This window comes from Jaculus jaculus, chromosome 5, assembly GCF_020740685.1.
Source record: "Jaculus jaculus isolate mJacJac1 chromosome 5, mJacJac1.mat.Y.cur, whole genome shotgun sequence".
Classification (NCBI taxonomy): Eukaryota; Metazoa; Chordata; class Mammalia; order Rodentia; family Dipodidae; genus Jaculus; species Jaculus jaculus.
Window position 1 is genome coordinate 77,019,457 of NC_059106.1, and position 19,863 is coordinate 77,039,319.

At 44.4% G+C, this 19,863-nt stretch overlaps 2 protein-coding genes across 2 annotated transcripts; one reads left to right on the plus strand and one right to left on the minus strand.

Moving 5' to 3' along the window:
• The first annotated feature begins 351 nt into the window (after positions 1–351).
• On the plus strand, positions 352–1,773 carry LOC101607404 (26S proteasome non-ATPase regulatory subunit 10). Its single transcript, XM_012951665.2, has one exon. The coding sequence runs from the start codon at positions 466–468 to the stop codon at positions 1,144–1,146; it is 681 nt and encodes a 226-aa protein (XP_012807119.2). The 5' UTR covers positions 352–465; the 3' UTR covers positions 1,147–1,773.
• An 843-nt stretch (positions 1,774–2,616) lies between these two features.
• Positions 2,617–17,931, minus strand: Tmem269 (transmembrane protein 269). Its single transcript, XM_004670475.2, has 6 exons — positions 17,865–17,931; positions 12,003–12,141; positions 9,591–9,688; positions 8,331–8,474; positions 7,532–7,732; positions 2,617–2,738 (listed from the first exon to the last, which is right to left on the minus strand). The coding sequence occupies exons 1-6, from the start codon at positions 17,929–17,931 to the stop codon at positions 2,617–2,619; spliced, it is 771 nt and encodes a 256-aa protein (XP_004670532.2).
• Positions 17,932–19,863: the final 1,932 nt, after the last annotated feature.

A 19,863-nucleotide genomic window follows, 5' to 3' on the forward strand; every position in this document is an offset into this window, starting at 1 on the left:
CTTTCGCTCCTTCCTTTCTTTCAAAACAAGGTCTCATGTGTCCCAGGCTAGCCTGGAACTTCCTATCTAGCTAAGGTGTCCCTTGAACTCCTGGATCCTCCTGACTCCACCTCCCAAGCACGAGTATTGCCACAAGATCCTTTTTTATTTGTTGGTTTGTTTTGTGTTGTGTTTTTTTGTTTGTTTGTTTTGTTTTTCAAGGTAGGTTCTCGCTCTAGCCCAGGCTGACCTGGAATTCACTATGTAGTCTCAGTGTGGCCTCAAACTCATGGTGATCCTCCTACCTGTGCCTTCCGAGTGCTGGGATTAAAGGCACGTGCCACCACACCCTGCTATAGGATCCTATTTTTAACAATCAATAGTAATTGGGAGGACGGCCAGTGATTGGCGGAGCTCTAGCTATCTTTACTGGCAGCGGGAGCTGGTGTTGTGAGGTGGTTGGTGCTTGAGTCCACGGAAAGCGAAATGGAGGGGTGTGTGTCTAACCTCATGGTCTGCAACCTGGCCTACAGCGGGAAATTAGAGGAGTTGAAGGAGCGCATCCTGGCCGATAAATCCCAGGCTACCAGAACTGACCAGGATAGCAGAACTGCATTGCACTGGGCATGCTCCGCTGGACATACAGAAATTGTTGAATTCTTGCTGCAACTTGGAGTGCCAGTGAATGATAAAGATGATGCAGGTTGGTCTCCTCTTCATATTGCTGCTTCTGCTGGCTGGGATGAAATTGTAAAAGCCCTTCTGGGCAAAGGTGCACAAGTAAATGCTGTCAATCAAAATGGCTGCACTCCACTCCATTATGCAGCTTCAAAAAACAGACATGAGATTGCTGTCATGTTACTAGAAGGTGGGGCTAATCCAGATGCGAAGGACCATTATGAGGCTACAGGAATGCACCGGGCAGCAGCCAAGGGTAACTTGAAGATGATTCATATCCTTCTGTACTACAAAGCATCCACAAACATCCAAGACACTGAGGGTAACACTCCTCTACACTTAGCCTGTGACGAGGAGAGAGTAGAAGAAGCAAAACTGCTGGTGTCCCATGGAGCAAGTATTTACATTGAGAATAAAGAAGAAAAGACACCCCTGCAAGTGGCTAAAGGTGGCCTGGGTTTAATACTCAAGAGAATGGTGGAAGACTAAACAGTTAGAGTTTGTTCTTTGTATGTTTTGTTGTCCCCATGTCCTGAAACTAATGTACTCGTGCATAAGACATCGTGTATAAAGGATGACATGTTCTTTAATCTTCAAAATGTTACAAACATGTTTGTATTGTTCCTGCAATACTTGTTCTAAACTTCTAACTCCCTTTCCAGGCATTGAGTAACTAGAGAGATTGTTCTACAGTTATCATATAGTTAATTTTGAGTAAGTGATCCTGTGGTTGTTGTGAGTCTAAAGCACCTCTGCCCTTCTGGATCAGAACAAGCAATGGTTGTTCTGTCACATGGCTCTGGGTAGATTCTGGATTCCTTCATACAGTTGAAACAAAGCCTACCTTATATTTCAAGCTCACTCAGAGGCCTACACTAAATATTTTTTTTTCAACTATGATGTTAATTTATTTCTGTTACAGGAAGAAATTATATATTTTAGTGGACCAAATTTTAAGTTGGAGGGTATACTCTTAATATAATGAAGAACAATAGCCTGTGTACCCATGTACCTTTTTGGCTGAAAACAAGATGTATCATTTTTGAAAAAGAAATATCAAAAGTGTCTATGTTGATTCACCTTGTAATAAAGAGTGTCAGGCTTGTTAAAGTGATATGTAACAAAAATATATTTTGATTTGTATTTGAAAAACTAAAAATAAAATGTAGAATATAAAAAAAAATAGTAATTGGGGCTGGGAAGTTGGCTCAGTGGATAAAGTGCTGCTGAAGCCTGAATACCCAAATTCAACCTCCATACCTCATATAAAAAGCTGGAATCTGTAGCAGGCTTCTATAATCCATCAGGTTTGAAACAGGAGAATTTTGCGAAGCTCAGAAATTTGCAGTATGATTAGCAAAAAACAACAATAGCAAGAAAGAAAGAGAGAGAGACCCTGCATCAAAACAAGGTTGAAGGCAAGGACCAGCCTGAAAGTTATCCTTTACACACACGCACACAGTGGTGAGCACAATGGCATGTATGTGCACACACATATACACACACATACACAAAGAATTGAGAGCCTCCCAGCCCTGCTAATGAGGTAAATATCTAATCTAGAGCAGGGCCAAGTAGGAGGCACCCATTGAGGGGGATTTCTCTCCTTTCCAAAAAAGGTACTCTAACATACAAGGTTGCCTAGCTAGTGACAGAGCTGAAACTCAAACCTAGTTCAAACTTAGCCTGGAAATAAAAGTCTCCATGAATATGTGTACATAGCATATTCAAGCTTTGGACGACATAGGATCCAGAACCCCAAGGAAAGGAGGCAAAGGTAGCCAGGCCCACCATGGGTTGCTGTGGCTCAGCACAAAAGAGTGCTCGCTTCTAACATATGACAACAAGGCACCAGGAACACTTTTTAGTGAGGATAAGACAAGGCTTGGCCCCCCCCCCATGCTGCAGCAGACCCCACTGAGGCCAGTGGGAGTTGGTGAAACTGTGGTTTCCTCCCAGCTAGAGCTTAAGACAGGCTGCCTTGCCCCACAAGACATCTGGGAAGAAAATGTAGGAGAGCGACCAGATCAGGCAGTAAAAGGCAGTGAGCGAAAATGGGGAGAAAAACAGCATGATGACACCTGCAAGAAGCAAAAATATAACATTCAGTTTTATGAAGCTGCCTTGCTCAGCTCTTACCCCTCCCTCCCTCCCTTCCATCCCTCACCAGTCACTCATGGCACCTAAGAAACAGCAAGAATAAATTTGAGTTGACCAAAGCCTCTGCTAAGAAAAATTTCTCAGCCAGGTATGGTGGTGCACACCTTTAATCCCAGCAGTGGGGAGGCAGAGTAGGGGATTGCTGTGAGTTCTAGGTCAGCCTAAAACTACATAGTGAATTCCAGATCAGCCTGAGCTAGAATAAAACCCTACCTCGGAAAAGAAGAAAGAAAGGAAGAAAGAAAGAAAGAAAGAGAGAGAGAGAGAGAGAGAAAGAAAGAAAGAAAGAAAGAAAGAAAGAAAGAAAGAAAGAAAGAAAGAAAGAAAGAAAGAAAGAAATTCTCCAGTTATTTTAGTTTAGTTTATTTTTCGAGCTAGTCCAGGCTGACCTGGAATTCACTATGCGGTCTCAGGGTGGCCTCCGACTCATAGCGATCCTCCTCCCTCTTCTTCCCAAGTGCTGGGATGAAAGGCGTGCGCCACCACACCTGACTCCAGTTGTTTAGAATTTAACGTGAGTTAGTGGCCAATGTATCAGGCTATCTATGCAGAAAAGTTAACACAGAAGGCACATGCTTACAGCACCCACTCCAGAAGAAAACTCTTTCTAAGTGATCAGGGTGGCTCGTTGTGCCCAGATTGTACGAGTGTGTGTTCTATGCTCAATACCAGCTTTTTTTCTGGGAGTCTGGTGTGGGCCAGGCAGAGGGTGCCTATGTGGCTGGCCCCAGTAAAAACAGTGAGCACTGAGTCTCAGATGAACTTCCCTGGCAGTTGACTCGAGTTAGCACAGTTCAGTGCTGGGGGAATTAAGTGAGACTATGTCACCCTGGGAGAGGACTCTTGGAAGCTGGCTGGCACCTTGTTTCTCATTAGCTCTGTCACATGTACTCTTTTTGTCTGCTGATTTTTTAATTTATGAGAGAGACAGACAGAATTGTCACACCAAAGCCTTAGCCACTGCAAATGAACTCCAGACATGTGCTCCACCTTGTATGCATGTGCCACCTGTGAGTATCTGACTTAAGTGGGTTCTGGGGAGCCAAACCTGGGTCCTTTGGCTTTGGATGCAAGCGCCTTAACCACTAAGCCATTTTTCCAGCCCTCGTCTGCTGATTTTGCTTCATATCCTTTTGCTCTAATCAATCTTAGCCATAAGCAGGACAGCACATGCTGAGCGTTGTGGCTCCTGTAATCACCAAACCTAGAGACAGTCTTGAGGACTTCCAAGGCAATTTGAATCTCAGATGCAGCACCAAAAGGCACAAGGGCTCCCTAATTAGTAGCATTAGCTATTTTGCTAGGTACTAAAAATATTCCTTGACCAGACATGGTGGCGCATACCTTTTATTCCAACACTCAGAAGACAGAGGTAGGAGGATTGTTGTGGGTTTCAATGCCCACCTGGGACTAGAGTGAGTTTCCAGCTCAGATTGAGTTTACGTCTCAAAAAACTTTCATTTAGCTGGGCGTGGTGGCACACGCCTTTAATCCCAGCACTCGGGAGGCAGAGGTAGGAGGATCACCATGAGTTTGAGGCCACCCTGAGACTACATAGTGAATTCCAGGTTAGCCTGGGCCAGAGTGAGACCCTACCTCAAAAAAACAAAAAACAAAACAAAAACTTTCATTTGTACTTAACACTCCTATGATTTAGAATTACATGTTTTCACATAAGGAAACAAAGAAAGTAACCTACATAAATTACTGATTCAAATTTATGTCTGACCCTTCAAAACTACAGACACTGCCTCAGAAAATTCAAAAGCAATGGTGAGAGTATGGGACAACATTTCCATGGGGATAATTGTTCATTCTATAAAAGAAGTCAAAATGTGTGATCTGACAGGCCATTTCTGTGCCCCAAAGCAGTTAAGGAAATGTGTGGGATTTTGGAATATTATATTTGGAGAATAGTCATTGCTCTGTTAAGACAAGGAGACAGTATTTAAAGCCAGAATTATAACATAAGAGCTCCAAAACTAGCTATAGTCAGCTTCTCAGAAGTGTGAGGTTCTGTGGGAAAGAGGAAACCAGGTTAAGGAGAGTGTCTGCTCCCCAGGCAAGAGAAATCTCAGGAGCAGACACTTTGAAACCTGCACAGTAGGCTCTGGTTTTAACCCATATCATGTATTTATGAGGTGAAATTTTCTCCATTCCTTACATAGCAAATGCAACCCAGAAGGCTAAGACCAAGTGCATGGGGTTTTTTTTGTTTGTTTGTTTTGTTTTTTTGTTTTTTGTTTTTTCAAAGGAGGGTCTCACTGTAGCCCAGGCTGACTTGGAATTCACTATGTAGTCTCAGGGTGGCCTTGAACTCACAGCGATCCTCCTACCTCTGCCTCCAGAGTACTAGGATTAAAGGCGTGTGCCACCATGCCTGGCACATGGTTTATTTTTGAGAAGACAGAGTCAGTAGTATGTATAGGAACAAAGCAGTCTAAAAAAAAAAAAAAAAAAAAAAACTGATGCTGTGAGATGGGAGAGGGAGAAGAGGAGATGGAGCTAGGAATTGTCACTTATAGTCCACAACTAGCAAGGTTAGGGTTTCTTGACTTCATCTTATAGGTCAAGAAAATGGAGTTCAAAACAGTACAGAATTAGCCCAAGTTTCTACACCAACTGTGCACTAAAGTTAGAGCTTAGACTCGGTCTGTTTAGTTCTAGACCCAAACTCTCCTCTCTGCTAATCTGCCTCAGCCTTCTAGGCATAGGAGGAGCCAGCACCTGGCCACAGATAAGTATGAACCTAGGAGACAGAACAAAGAACACTACAGACTAAACCAGGTCCAGAAGGGAATAATGGAAGAAACTTCATGTCCCCAGAGAAGTTTGTCTTGTTCACAAGCACAGACTTTAAGAGAAAATCTGATAATATTCCTTGAAGGAATGAGGACAACTTTCAGGAGACATCTTTCTGGGCCCCTGTGTGACTGGGACCTTAGGACCTGGAACCTGCCACTCAGCTGCTTAAGCTTTAGCCTTCTTTCACAATATCAGTTCTCTTTCCACCACTCATCTCAAGTCCTATCACGTCGCTTCATTTCCACCACACCATCACTTCTGAACATCCAGTCTCGGTAGTCCATGCCACTGTTCAAGTGGTGCTTAGAAACGGCTGCTTTCGTCACATCACCTCCTGCCTAGGCCCTCCGGAGGCTTCTTATTTGCCTTTAGGATAGAATCCAAAATCCTTCCCAGCCTGCCTACTATACTGACCCTGATTAGTGTCACTGGCTCTGCACAAGTTCCAGTCACACTGCTCTTCCAATGCTTCCAACAGTCCTGGCCTCCCCCAGCCACCATAAAATATGGTTTCCTCTGCCTGGACAGCTTCGTCCTACTCAACCTGGCCACTCATCCACGCATCTCGCAGGTCTCACTTAAGTGCCCTTCCTTAAGGAACCTTTACCGCCCATCATGTCACCTGCAAATCTAAATTAATCCTATATTTCCTCAGTATATCAAAACTGTTTCCAGTCACTTATTTGTTTTTATTTTTGAGATAGGTCTCACAGTATAACCCAGGCTAACCTGTAACTCAGATTGGCCTCAAACTCATGGTAATCCTACTGCCTCAGCATCTCATGTTTTGTAATTACAGGCATAAGTCACCACACTCAATTTTGTTTCTAATTATTTCTGCTGGGTCTTATTAGGTGACTCTCTTTCTTCTTTTTTATTTTCTTAATTTTTATTAACATTTTACATGATTATAAAATATATCCCATGGTAATTCCCTCCCTCCCCACCCCCACACTTTCCCATTTAAAATTCCATTCTCCATCATATTACTTCTTTTTTATTTTCTTTAATTTATTTTTATGAGAAAGCAAGAGAGAATTGGTATGCCAGGGCCTCCAGCCGCTACAATAGAACTCCAGAGGTGTGCACCACCTTGTGAGCATGTGCGACCTTGCGTGCTTGCATCAACTTGTGCATCTGGGTTACATAGGATCTGGAGATTTAAAAATGGGTCCTTAGGCTTCACCAGCAAGTGCTCATTTTTGATTTTTAAATCACATTTTGCTCAAATATTGCAGGGATGTCAGGGATGGACAGGACTGTAGAAGGGAAGATAAAGTGGGGAGAGAGGAAATACATGTTTGGTAACTTTCTTTTTTTTAATATTTTATTTATTTATATGAGAGAGAGATAAAGAGGCAGAGAGAGAGGGGGAGAATGGGTGTACTAGGGCCTCTAGCCACTGCAGACAAACTCCAGATGCATATGTCACCTTGTGCATCTGACTTACATGGGTACTAGGGAATTGAGCCTCAAGCCAGGGTCATTAGACTTCACAGGCAGGCACTTAACTGCTAAGCCATCTCTCCAGCCCTGGTGACTTTCTATCTGACTTTAAATTCAGAGGCAGGGGTTGTGTCTAATTTACCAGTCTGCTTCTCAGTACATGGTAGGTTCTCCCTATATTCCTATTGAATTCATTAACATTTGTTAAATATTTATTCAGCACTACCAATTCTAGGCACAGGGGATTGTAACTCAAAGAAAAGCTTCTATGGTACAGAGTTAATATTATATACAATAAAAACCTAGCAAATATGTACTATACCAGATGACAATGAATTCTGTGGTGGAAAATGAATCAGATCAAAGTATATAGGCCATGCTGGTGTGAAGTGCAGTGTGACTGTAAATGACAGTAACAATAAACTGACCACCACTGATGTTTGACAGCAGTATTTTCACTCACCTCCCATATAAACCATTTTCTTCCAGTTCTCAGACTCCAGGATTTCATCATGGGGATAGTTGCTCTGGTCGATCATGAACAGAATCATGAGTGAGGCCATGCAACAGAGAATGAACGTGTTGCCCTTGGTCAGCAGGGAGGTAGAAGCCAAAACACACGATGCATAGGGGCAGGGTAGACCCTTGTATGAAAAAGGTCCTCCTGCCAGAGAAAGACCATGGGGATTAGCTGCTGTCCTTCTCTAAAGGCACCTAAATGAAGTGGGGGTGGGGTTCACTTGGGGTTTTCCCCTTCCAAGTCTACAAAATTCCCTTGGCCAAGGGGCAGAGGCAGGGACAAGCTGTAGGTCACTTAGTTATTCACAAGTACCTGTTGCACAGGTTTGGGTTCGTGTGCAAACCAAGGAGACAGCCATACTAGACCAGGTGTGCCCACCCCTGGTCGAGGCTGAAAGCATCCTCTGAGACCCAGTACAAGGTCTGTACTCCCTGCCTCTGTGACCTGAGGAAGGTTTCTGCCTTCACCCTGCATGATTTCTCCTGCTTTGGAACCTCCATTTCTAGAGTCTGCGAATTAACATGCTCCATCCAAAGATGGCACAGAGATGAACACAGCTGCTGCAAGAAAAGAGGACCCTTGCCTCCATACCAGGGTTCTTCGAGCACAGCCCACAGCCTCCAGCAGGCACTGGGTTCATGAAGAGGACAGAAGAGAGACAGACTCCCCATGATGAGTGAGCCCCAGGCCACGCTCTCCTCAGTCCTAGCCACAGTCCTAAAACAGCCTAGATCCCACTCACCAGCTGAACAAAAACACAGGCGGAAAGAAGTGGTCAGCACATAGATGATAGCCAGGAATCCATTGAGAGGCCCATCCACTCCCAGGAGCAGGGCAGAGGCCAGACCGAAGGTGGTGAAGACGGCAAAATCATTCAGGTCCGTTCCTGCTCCAGAAGCCCAGCGTTAACTCACAGTCTGATAGCCTAGCCTTTGATGGGAGCTAGAGCACTGAGAAGTGGCATCCTGAGGTCACAGAGGGCAATAGCACCCCCACCAAGGTGGTATGTAGATCAAAGCTGGTGGGTCTTCACTCAGCTCTGCCTCTGTGGGCCTTGTGGCCTGGCTAGTCCTTCCCTCCAGATTTTAGTGTCCTAAACACCCCACATGTAAGCCTTACACTATAAATCAAGCTATGGAACTGGTTTTTGTTTGCTTGCTTTTGTTTTTCAAGGTAGGGTCTCATTCTACCCCAGGCTGACCTGGAATTCACTATATAATCTCAGGGTGGCCTCAAACTCACAGCAACCCTCCTGAGTGCTGGGATTAAAGATGTGTGCCACCACACCCAGCTTCAAGAAAAATCTTAGATGGAAACATTTCAAGGTATTTTAAACCAGCTGCTTTGCATGGGCTTATTCATTTCTCCAATGGCCCTCCCTGTCTCCTCACTTCAGTAATAAAGTTTTAGAGGCCATTCTTCATGCAGAATGAAGGCAATCCCAATGGAACATTCAAAAGATAAAAAAGGATAAACAGTAAAGAAATTAGGAAATATTTAAGTCTGAATGAATTGTTACCACATAACAGTAACAATATACTGGGGAAGCAGAGGTAGGAGGATCATTGTGAGTTCAAGTTTAGCCTGGGACTATAGAGTTCCAGGTCAACCTGGGCTATACTGAGAACCTAACCTGAAAAACAACAACAACAATAAAACTAACAATAATCATAATATATGGTAGCGAATAGAAATAGGACTAAAATACTCAGTAAAATAACATAAACCAAGAGAAAATGGTTAAAGCAGAGGGTCAGAGAAGATAGGACGCTGAACATGAAAGACAAGTGGACAAGAGCAAGCCACAGGGTGAGGAGTGAGCCTGCCCAGGAATCTGATCTCAGGCTCCCCAACTCCTGCCACAGGGCTACTTCTGCTGTTCTCAGAGACATGTAAATGAAGGGGGTGACTAAGAAAGGCCTGCTGGATATTAAGAGGATGGGGAGTGGGTTGAGAGGGAATTCTTGGGGACAGAGATTAGAGGCCTGAGGCCTGGACTCACCAAGTTTGCAGCATATGTTGAGGTGCCTGGTCATGGTTCCTACTGCCATGTCTAACAGAAAGCTGATCAGGAGCATCCAGGAAGCACAGTGGGATTTCCTAGGGAGCAGACAAGCAGACCCAAACAAGGTGGCTCTTCAGAAGGTCCCACTGCACAGGTCTCCCCACCCAACATACATGCCTTGCAAACTTCCTACACCTGCACAACCAAGAACATTCCTCCATGCCCCTTCTCATATATATTGCCTTACACATCACATACATACATATACATGCCTCCATCCCTCCCAAACTCAATTTAGGCTTAACCCCCCCTGGTAATCACCAACGTTTCTTACAACTCTAAGTCCTGGGTACATTTGATGGCATAGGGGTCTTCCCAGGTCCTAAAGCAGCCTTTGCCACCATCTCACTGTGACTTCTCAAATAAATTACTGTCTCTCTAGACTTCTTCCCCCTCTTGTAAAATGGGGAGTTTATGCAAAATTATGTCTTCCCTCCATCCTTTCATCCTCCCTTCCTCTGTCCTTTTTGTTGTTGTTGTTTTGTTTTGTTTGGAGGCTTTTTGTTTATTTTTTTGTTTTTTTTGAGATAGGGTCTCACTTAAGCTCAGGCTGACCTGGAATTCACTATGTAGTCTCGGGGTGCCCTTGAACTCACAGTGATCCTCCTACCTCTGCCTCCTGAGTGCTGGGACTAAAGGCATGTGCCACCATACCCAGCTGTCTTTTTATTTTATTTTATTTTATTTTATTTTATTTTATTTTATTTTATTTTATTTTATTTTATAGAGAAAGAGAAAGGCAGAAAGAGAGAGAGAGGCTGGGCATGTCAGGGCCTTCTGTCTCTGTGAATGAACTCCAGGCGTGTGCAACATTGCACGCTTGCATCACCGTGCATCTGGCTGCACGAGGCCTCAAGATTCAAACATGAGTTCTTAGGCTTCTCAGGAAAGTGCCTTACCCACTAAGCCACCTCTCTGGCCCATCTCCTTTTTAAAAAATAAATAAATAAATTCCAGATGCCTGCACCACCTTGTGTATCTGGCTTACATGGATCCTGGGGAGATGAACCTGGGTCCTTTGGCTTTGCAAGCAAGCACCTTAACCACTAAGCCATCTTTCTAGCCCCTCTCTCCTTTCTTTCTGACAGCATTTCACTGTATGGCCCAGGCTGACCTTGAACTCTTGATCCTTCTACCTCAGCCTCTAGTGTGTACAGTTACAGGTGTGTGCTACCACACCTGCCTAATTGATTTCTTTAATAGCTATGTCCTATTTAGTTGACCTATTGTGTAAATTTTTTTAAATATTTTATTTTTCACTTGAGAGAGAGAATGAATGGATACTCCAGAGCCTCCAACCACTGCAAACGTGAACTCCAGATGCACGTGCCACCTTGTACATCTAGTTTATGTGGGTACTGGGAAATCAAACCTGGGTCCTTAGGCAAGTGTCTTACCTGCTAAGCCTTCTCTCCAGCCCTTGTGTAGGTTATGATATAGTCTTACTATATAGCCTAGTCTTAAGACACAACCTCCCAAGTGCTGGAATGACAAGTGTGCACCAGCTAAAACAATTTTGCTAATGTTTTCTAAGAAATTAATTTTATCTAAGCTATCAAGTTTATAAGTATAGAGTTGTTCATAGTGTCTGTTTATTATCTTATGAATATCAATAGTGATGATCCCTCTTGCATTCCTGATTGTTGTAAATTATATTTCTCTCCCCCTTCCCTTGGTCCACCTTGCCCAGAGGCATCCTTGACTGTTTCAGTAAGCCAGCTTCTGGTTTTCTCTGTTAATATCCTTTGTTTGATTTCCTCAATTGCCATCCTGGTTTAATTCTGTCTTTTCTTCTGTTTACTTTGAACTTCATTAAACTAGAGCCTCACGCATATTAGGCAAGCCCTCTACCACTGAGTTACATCCAGCCCTCTTTTCACTCTTTTAAATTTTGTAGCAGGATCACATTAAATTGCCTAGGCTGGCTGGTCTTAAATAATTTGCTTTTATTTTTCTAGTTTCATAAAATAAAAGCTTAGGTTATTCATTTTTTATGACTGTACAGTAATGAAATCACCTAAACATTTCATTTCTCAGCCAAGCATAACTATGTATGCTATAAATTTCCCTGTAAACGCTGTTTTCCCTGCATCGCGACATTTTGGCAAAGTATATTTTCATTTTCTTTCCCTGCGTACATAATGCAAGCTCCCTGTTTCACAGAGGAAAGCTGAGGACTAGAGATGTGACCTAGCCAAGGTCGTATGGCAGGCTGGTGGCCGGAATCTCGCCTCCTGACCTGTAAGCCACTGGACTTTTCCTGGTCCCCAAACTGATCCATGTGCTGTGGTGCCTGACTCTCTAGAGTCCACCTCCCCCTCCCTCACGCTGTGTAGGCTGCAGACCTACCTGCTGACGCTGCAGAAGATAGAGAAGAGCCCTAGGACCATGTTGGCCAGAGACAAGGCATTAATAACATCCTTCCAGGAAAATTCACTCATCTTGGAACTGCTCTTGACATGGCTCATATAAAAATTGGTGCATTCACCTGGGGCCCAGGAGAGAGAAGCAAAGGATTCCCAAGATCAAAGAGTTTTCAGAGATTCTAGAACAGTACTCATTTCAAATATTCTGCCAAGTCATATGCTCTAACTCAAGCACCAAAAAATATAGACATGGGGGCTGGAGAGATGGCTTAGTCATTAAGGCACTTGCCAGCAAAGCCAAAGGACCCAGGTTTGATTCTCCATTACTCACATAAAGCCAGATGCATAAGGTAGTGCATGCCTCTGGAGTTCATTTTCAGTAGCTAGAAGCCCTGACATGACCATTCTCTCTATCTGCCTCTCTCTCTCTCCATGTGTGTCTCTCAAATAAACAAATAAGTAATATTTTTTTTAATGTGTACATTGGCTGGGGAGACGGCTCAATGGTTAAAAGCATTTGTTTCAGCCAAGCATGGTGCTGCACACCTTTAATCCCAAGCACTCGGGAGTAAGAGTTAGGAGGATTGCTGTGAGTTTGAGGCCACCCTGAGATTATATAGCAAATTCCAGGTTTAGCCTGGGCTAGAACAAGACTCTACCTCAAAAAAAAAAAAAAAATTGCAGATGACATGATTCTATACATAAAGGACCCTAAAGACTCTACTAGCAAACTGTTAGAGCTGATCAAAACCTACAGCCATGTAGCAGGATACAAAATAAATACACAGAAATCAGTAGCCTTCATATATGCTAACAACAAACACACAGAGGATGAAATCAGAGAATCACTCCCGTTCACAATTGCATCAAAAAAAATAAAGTACCTTGGAATAAACCTAACCAAGGAAGTAAAGAATCTCTACAATGAGAACTTTAAAACACTCATGCGAGAAATTGCAGAAGACACTAGAAAGTGGAGAAACATCCCTTGTTCCTGGATTGGAAGAATCAATATTGTGAAAAGGGCAATCTTACCTAAAGCAATCTACACATTTAATGCAATCCCCATCAAAATTCCAAAGGCTTTCTTCATGGAAATAGAAAAAAACAATCCAAAAATTCATTTGGAATCACAAAATCCTCGAATATCTAAAATAATACTGAGCAACAAAAATGAGGCTGGTGGTATCACCATACCTGATTTTAACCTATACTACAGAGCCATAGTAACAAAAACAGCATGGTACTGGCACAAAAACAGACATGTAGATCAGTGGAACAGAATAGAGGACCCAGATGTAAGCCCAAGTAGCTATAGCCACCTGATATTCGATAAAAATGCCAAAAAATACTCATTGGAGAAGAGATAGCCTCTTCAGCAAATGGTGTTTTGAAAACTGGATATATATCTGCAGAAGGATGAAAATAGATTCTTCTCTCTCACCATGCACAAGAATTAAGTCCAAATGGACTAAAGACCTTAACATCAGACCAGAAACTCTGAAACTGCTAGAGGAAAAAGTAGGGGAAACCCTTCAACATATTGGTCTTGGCAAAGACTTTCTGAGTACAACCCCAATTGCTCAGGCAATAAAACCACAGATTAACCACTGGGACCTAATGAAATTACAAAGATTTTGCACTGCAAAGGACACAGTGAAAAAAGCAAAGAGGCAACCTACAGAATGGGATAAAATCTTCGCCAGCTATATATCTGATAGAGGATTAATATCTAGGATATACAAAGAACTCAAAAAGTTAAATAATAAGGAATCAAACAAGCCAATCAAAAAATGGGCTATGGAGCTGAATAGAGAGTTCTCAAAGGAAGAAATACAAATGGCATATAAGCATCTAAAAAAATGTTCTACGTCACTAGTCATCAAGGAAATGCAGATTAAAACTACATTGAGATTCCATCTCACTCCTGTCAGATTGGCCACCATCATGAAAACAAATGATCATAAATGTTGGCGGGGATGTGGAAAAAAAGGAACCCTTCTGCACTGCTGGTGGGAATGCAATCTGGTCCAGCCATTGTGGAAAACAGTGTGGAGGTTCCTAAAACAGCTAGAGATTGATCTACCATATGACCCAGCTATAGCACTCCTAGGCATATATCCAAAGGACGCATCTCATTTCCTTAGAAGTACATGCTCAACCATGTTTATTGCTGCTCAATTTATAATAGCTGGGAAATGGAACCAGCCTAGATGTCCCTCAACTGATGAGTGGATAATGAAGATGTGGCACATTTATACAATGGAGTTCTACTCAGCGGTAAAGAAAAATGAAGTTATGAAATTTGCAGAAAAATGGATGGACCTGGAAAGGATTATACTAAGTGAGGTAACCCAGGCCCAGAGAGCCAAGCGCCACATGTTCTCTCTCATATGTGGATCCTAGCTACAGATGATTGGGCTTCTGCGTAAGAATGAGAATACTTAGTAGCAGAGGCCAGTAAGTTAAAAAGGAGACATAAAGGGAAGAGAAAGGAAGGGAGGAGGATACTTAATAGGTTGATATTGTATATATGTAAGTAATTACAATGATTGTAATGGGGAGGTAATATGATGGAGAATGGAATTTCAAATGGGAAAGTGTGGGGGTGGAGAGGGAGGGAATTACCATGGGATATATTTTATAATCATGGAAAATGTTAATAAAAATTAAAATATATATATATATATATATTTAAAAAAACATAAAATCAAAAAAAAACCACATTTGTTTGAAAAGCCTGCAGACCCAGGTTCAAGTCCTCAGCACCAGCTTCCACATAAAAGCCTGATTTGCCTGCTTTTTTGGACAATGCAACGCTCAGGAGCCATAGATTGTTACTAGAAAATTTTCAGTGCCAGGAATGGGATACCTTTCAGTGACTTGTTGCCAGGGAGATCCCTGTTGCCTCCAAAATATTACAGGCCATTGCCAAGGTCCTTGGTTTCCCACCAGAACTAGATGGTAAAACCCTATTGTTGAAGACTCCACATACTTGGGCTGCAAGGTCACTGAGAAACCCTGCTAGAGCTGAGTTGAAAACCTCTTCCATGTAGACCAGCTGACAGAAAGCTGTAAAAAACCATGCTGCATGCAGTTCAATGGGAGAGAGAGAAATCACCAGTGAAGATACTCAACAGTAGACACTGCAAGCCTTATATTTGGTCAGCCAGGCCAAATGAGCCAACAGGTGCAATAGTGGCATGTCTGTTATGGGGGAAACTAACCACCCTATAATTTGACTGGAGACCCACTCCATGTGAGGGAATATATTCCTGATACTGAAAACCTACAACAGGGTAGTCATGAGCCCAAGCCTGCTGCTATCTGGCTAAAAGTACATACTATGCTCACCAAAATTCCCAGTAAGCACTTCATACACATATATTAATGCTACTCTCACTTTTGGTTACAGAAGCTTCTCTTTACAGATGGCAGTGACCTTAGGATGAATCAGAAGGCACCATGGTGCTGAGAAGTGACAGAGGAGTGCTCAGCACTGAAATATCTCAATCACACATTCCATGGTTCAGGGTCCATTGCAGAATAGGTGGCAGAAAGAATGTAAGAGCCAAAGGAAGGGTAGGACTCCTTACAACATGCTCCTCCAGACACAAAATGGCCTGGATATCCATGACCTCACAATGCCTGACACTACCTACACAAGACCATCATAACAGGAGGAAAAGATCACGACATCAAAATAAAAGAGACACTGATTGAGAGGGGGAGAAGATATGATGGAGAGTGGAATTTCAAAGGGGAAAGTGGGGGGAGGGAGGGAATTACCATGGGATATTGTTTACAATTATGGAAATTGTCAATAAAAAATTAAATAATTTTTTAAAAAGCTAAGCATGGTAGTACATGCTTATAATCCCAGCACATAGAAGGTTAAAGCAGAAGTATTATCTTGAGTTCAAGACCAGCCTGGGCTAAACAGTGAGTTCCAGTATAGTCTGAAATATAGTTCTGTCTCAAAACACAAAAACAGAGCCTGATCCAGGTGTAATGGTGCATGCCTTTCATCCCAGCACTCAGGAGACAGAGATAGGCAGATTACCATGAGTTCAAGGCCAGCGTGAGACTATGCAGTAAATTCCAGGTCAACCTGGGCTAGAGTAAGACCCTATCTCAAAAAAAAAAAAGCCAGTTGTGGTGGTGGTACATGCCATTAATCCCAGAACTCAGGCTAAGATAGAAAGATCACAGACTTCCAAGCCCAACTGGGGCTCCAGGGAGCTCCTGGTCAACTTGGGCTGGAGTGAGACCATGACTTGAAAACACCAAAAAATAAAATAAATAAAACAGTGGGTGAGGCGGTAGTTAAGTCATAAAGTGTTTGTGATGTGTGTTGGTTTGAATTATGTGTCCCCCATAAACTCATGTGTTCCAAGTGCTAGGTCCCTAGCTGGTGGCAATTTGGGAATTGGAACCTTGCCGAAAGAGTTGTGTTGTTGAGGAAAGCCTTATGTGTGTTATAGCCCAGCTTTGCCTTGGCAATGTTCGGCTCATTTTCCTGGTGCTGTTGTCCACTTGATGTGACAAGGAGGTGAGGTCCAGCTTCTCTGCTCCTGCTATGTTTTCCTCTGCCATCCTCGAGACTGTAAACCAAAATAAAAACTTTCCTCCCATCAGAAAAAAAGCATGATTCAGCCAGGTATGATAGTACACACTTTTAATCACAGCACTCAGGAGACAGAGGTAGGAGGATACCTGTGAGTTCGAGGCTACCCTGAAACTACATAGTGAATTCCAGGTCAACATGAGCTAGAGTGAGACCATACCTTAAAAAAAAAACCTGATGTAAAGGGGCACATGCGTACTAGCAGAGCCAGCTAGTGTGACATTCGCTTGCAGCGGCTCTGCCTCAAAGATAGAATACAGACACTTTGAAGTTGCCCTCTGCCATCCACACACACACATTGTGGCATCGTTTCCCATACACATACAAATAATTTTTTTTTTTTAATGAGGACAAAGCCAGGCATGGTGGCTCACAACTGTAATCCCAGGCCTTGGGAGATGGAGGCAGGAGGAGGAGGCAGCCCTACCTACCCTCCATGTACAGGAGCAGGCCATGTCCAAAGAGGCACCCAGGATCCTGGTAGCTCTTGTGCCCACAGACCTCAATGCGGAAGCGCATCCTCCCCATGCTGTCTCACTGCCATATTGAGATGGACAGCAAGTCAATGGAGGAGACACCCAAGGTAAAGACGAAAAGGTCTTGCAAAAGGTTAGTAGCAGAGCAGATGAACTCACACAACCATCATGACCTCTCCCTGTCCAATCTGCCCTGCCCCACAGCATGAACATCCCCCTAGTCCACATGTTGGTTTTCCTGATATGCCTAAGGCCATCATTTGAAAGCTGGACCTAGGTCATAGGCTGACAGGTGACTGGAGAAGCTTTCTCCCTTACAGGTCTACAGCAGGACCAAAGTCCTGGTTCTGAACAGACCCGGACTAGAACAGCAGACCCACCCCAAACAAAGAAGGAAATGAACTGCTACAAAGTGAGCTTGTACAGCACACAGTGATGGTTCCCCAGCACTTGCACCATGTTCTTACTTCTGCAGCTAAGACTGTGCATAACCCTGGCCTGCAGAAGCAGATCTGGTCAGTGGCCTGCCTCTCACATCCCTTAGCATGGAGGCCCTCTCCCTACCAGCCCTGCTTGGCCTTTCAGCTCAGCTTAACCTCTTCTGGGGACTTTCCTTAGCTCTTAGGTTGAGCTGTGTTCCTCTGTAGGGAACCTCTCTGGCATCCCTGGTGCTCCCTCCGCTGTAAGGTTAGATCTTATGCTCACCGGGTGACACTTGGCATTCAGTATGGGCTTCGCCTACCTTTCCTGCCTTCTTTCTTCGAGCAGACGTAACTTGAGTGCAGTCTGGGGTCCCCTGTGCCAAGCATGAAGCCTGTCAATAGAAAGTGTTCAATGGCAGTTAATCTAGTACTTCCCGGGGCCTCTGGCTGAACTGGCTCCCATTATGTACCCAGAAGCAAGGCCTGCCCTAGGCCTCTGAGAAGCTGGTCTCAGAGGGACTCCCAACAGCCAGCCCCTTCAGCACACCCAGCGACTACTCAATCCTTATTATTTCATTTCATTCTTTTTTTTTTTTTTTAATCTTTTCTAGTGTCTGTTCATGAGGTGTCCCTGTATTTAGGGAATGGAGAGAAGAATACCCAGACAGTCCCCAAGAAGCTGGAATCTGGAGTGTACAGCAAAAGTTATTCTGACAAGGGCATACCCCAGGGCAAGAAAAGGTGATGACATTTACTTAGGTCTGCAAGAATAAGGGGGGACATGGTTGGCACAGTGAGGCGCTGGCTCCCAGGGTGAAGTGAAGTTGGCAGGGAGGCCACAGGTAGAGGCACAAACTGTGGACCCTGTGATGTTTGGAAAGAGAGTGGGGAAATGGGAAAAGGGATCCCATGATGAGTGTTGAGCTAAAAACAATCAGGAGGACTCAGCTCAGGGGATCCTGAACAGAGTGTCGCTAGGGGTTCCAGGCCTGTTCCTTCCCAAAGAAGCAGGCACAGCTATGGTGAGGACAGAGGTGCACTTTCCAGCCCGAACACTCACTTTCCTCTTACTGCGCACCTTTCCATAGGGGCTGGAAGCCAGCTTCCACTGGGACCTGATCTCTTGGGTTCAGGATTCGAATCTGTTACTAGCCCCACCCAGGACATCCAGAGACCAGCCCAAGCCTCATTCCACACCCAGGCTACCCAAGATGAGATGGCGCAGCGCTGGGCAACCCAGAGGATACTCACCTGGATATTAGACATTTCTAGACGCGGTGGGGCCCGCACTCCTTCCCGCAGCCGGTGAGGTGGAGGGTCCAGCCCAGGCGGGGTCTTGTGTGCAGCTGGCAGCCAAGCCTCTTACCCCTGCCTCTTAGCTCACAATCCCAGGGGCAGGGGAGGGGCGCCGGCCATTGAACAAAGACCATGTCTTGCAGTAGGGCGGCGAGGGTCATGGTGATCGCGGGGTTGTCTCCAAGGGAAGGGACTGCTCCCATCTTGGGGAGCAAAGAGGACTGCCATGGAGCCACAGTGGGCATCTGCTCTGTGCAAAGCTCCCGCTTCAGAGGCCTGGGATTGGGGGGGAGCTGGGAGTGAGTTGGAGAAAACAGAGCTGGAACCCACATTCAGAAGCTCCCCTTGAGTAGTGTCAGCTTTTTGTTTTTATTTTGTTAGACAAGATCTCATCTAGCCCAGGCTGGCCTCAAACTTCCTATGTAGCCGTGTATGATCTCAGATCCCTGAGCCCCTTCCTCCATCTCCCAAATGCTGGAATTAAAACCAGGTGCTGAGGACCAAACCCAGGACTTGGTGCACACTCTCTACCAACTGCGCCACTCCCCAGGCCCTGCTAGCGCTTTTTGGATGTTTGCTGGCTGCTGTTCTGGTGCCTTAGCCTCGCAGTAATACTTCTCAGGTACTTGATGAGCTGAGGAGCTGAGACTCAAAGCTGAAGATAGTAGCCGGGCGTGGTGGCGCACACCTTTAATCCCAGCACTCGGGAGGCAGAGGTAGGAGTATTGCCATGAGTTTGAGGCCACCCTGAGACTCTATAGTGAATTCCAGGTCAGCCTGGGCTAGAGTGAGACCCTATCTCAAAAAACCAAAAACTAAATAAATAAATAAAAACTGAAGATAGTGTTTATTTAAGTAGCCATGACCTTCCTGGTCAGGTTAAGGTTAGTCTGGCGGCATGGTGAAAGGCTCTCAACGCTCAGGAGGCAGAAGGCCAAAGCTACAGCAGGCAATGGGAGGAAGCAGAGGGTGTGAGGGATCAGAGGACACGGCAAGGAGGCAAGCGCTTGGGGGAAGGGGCCT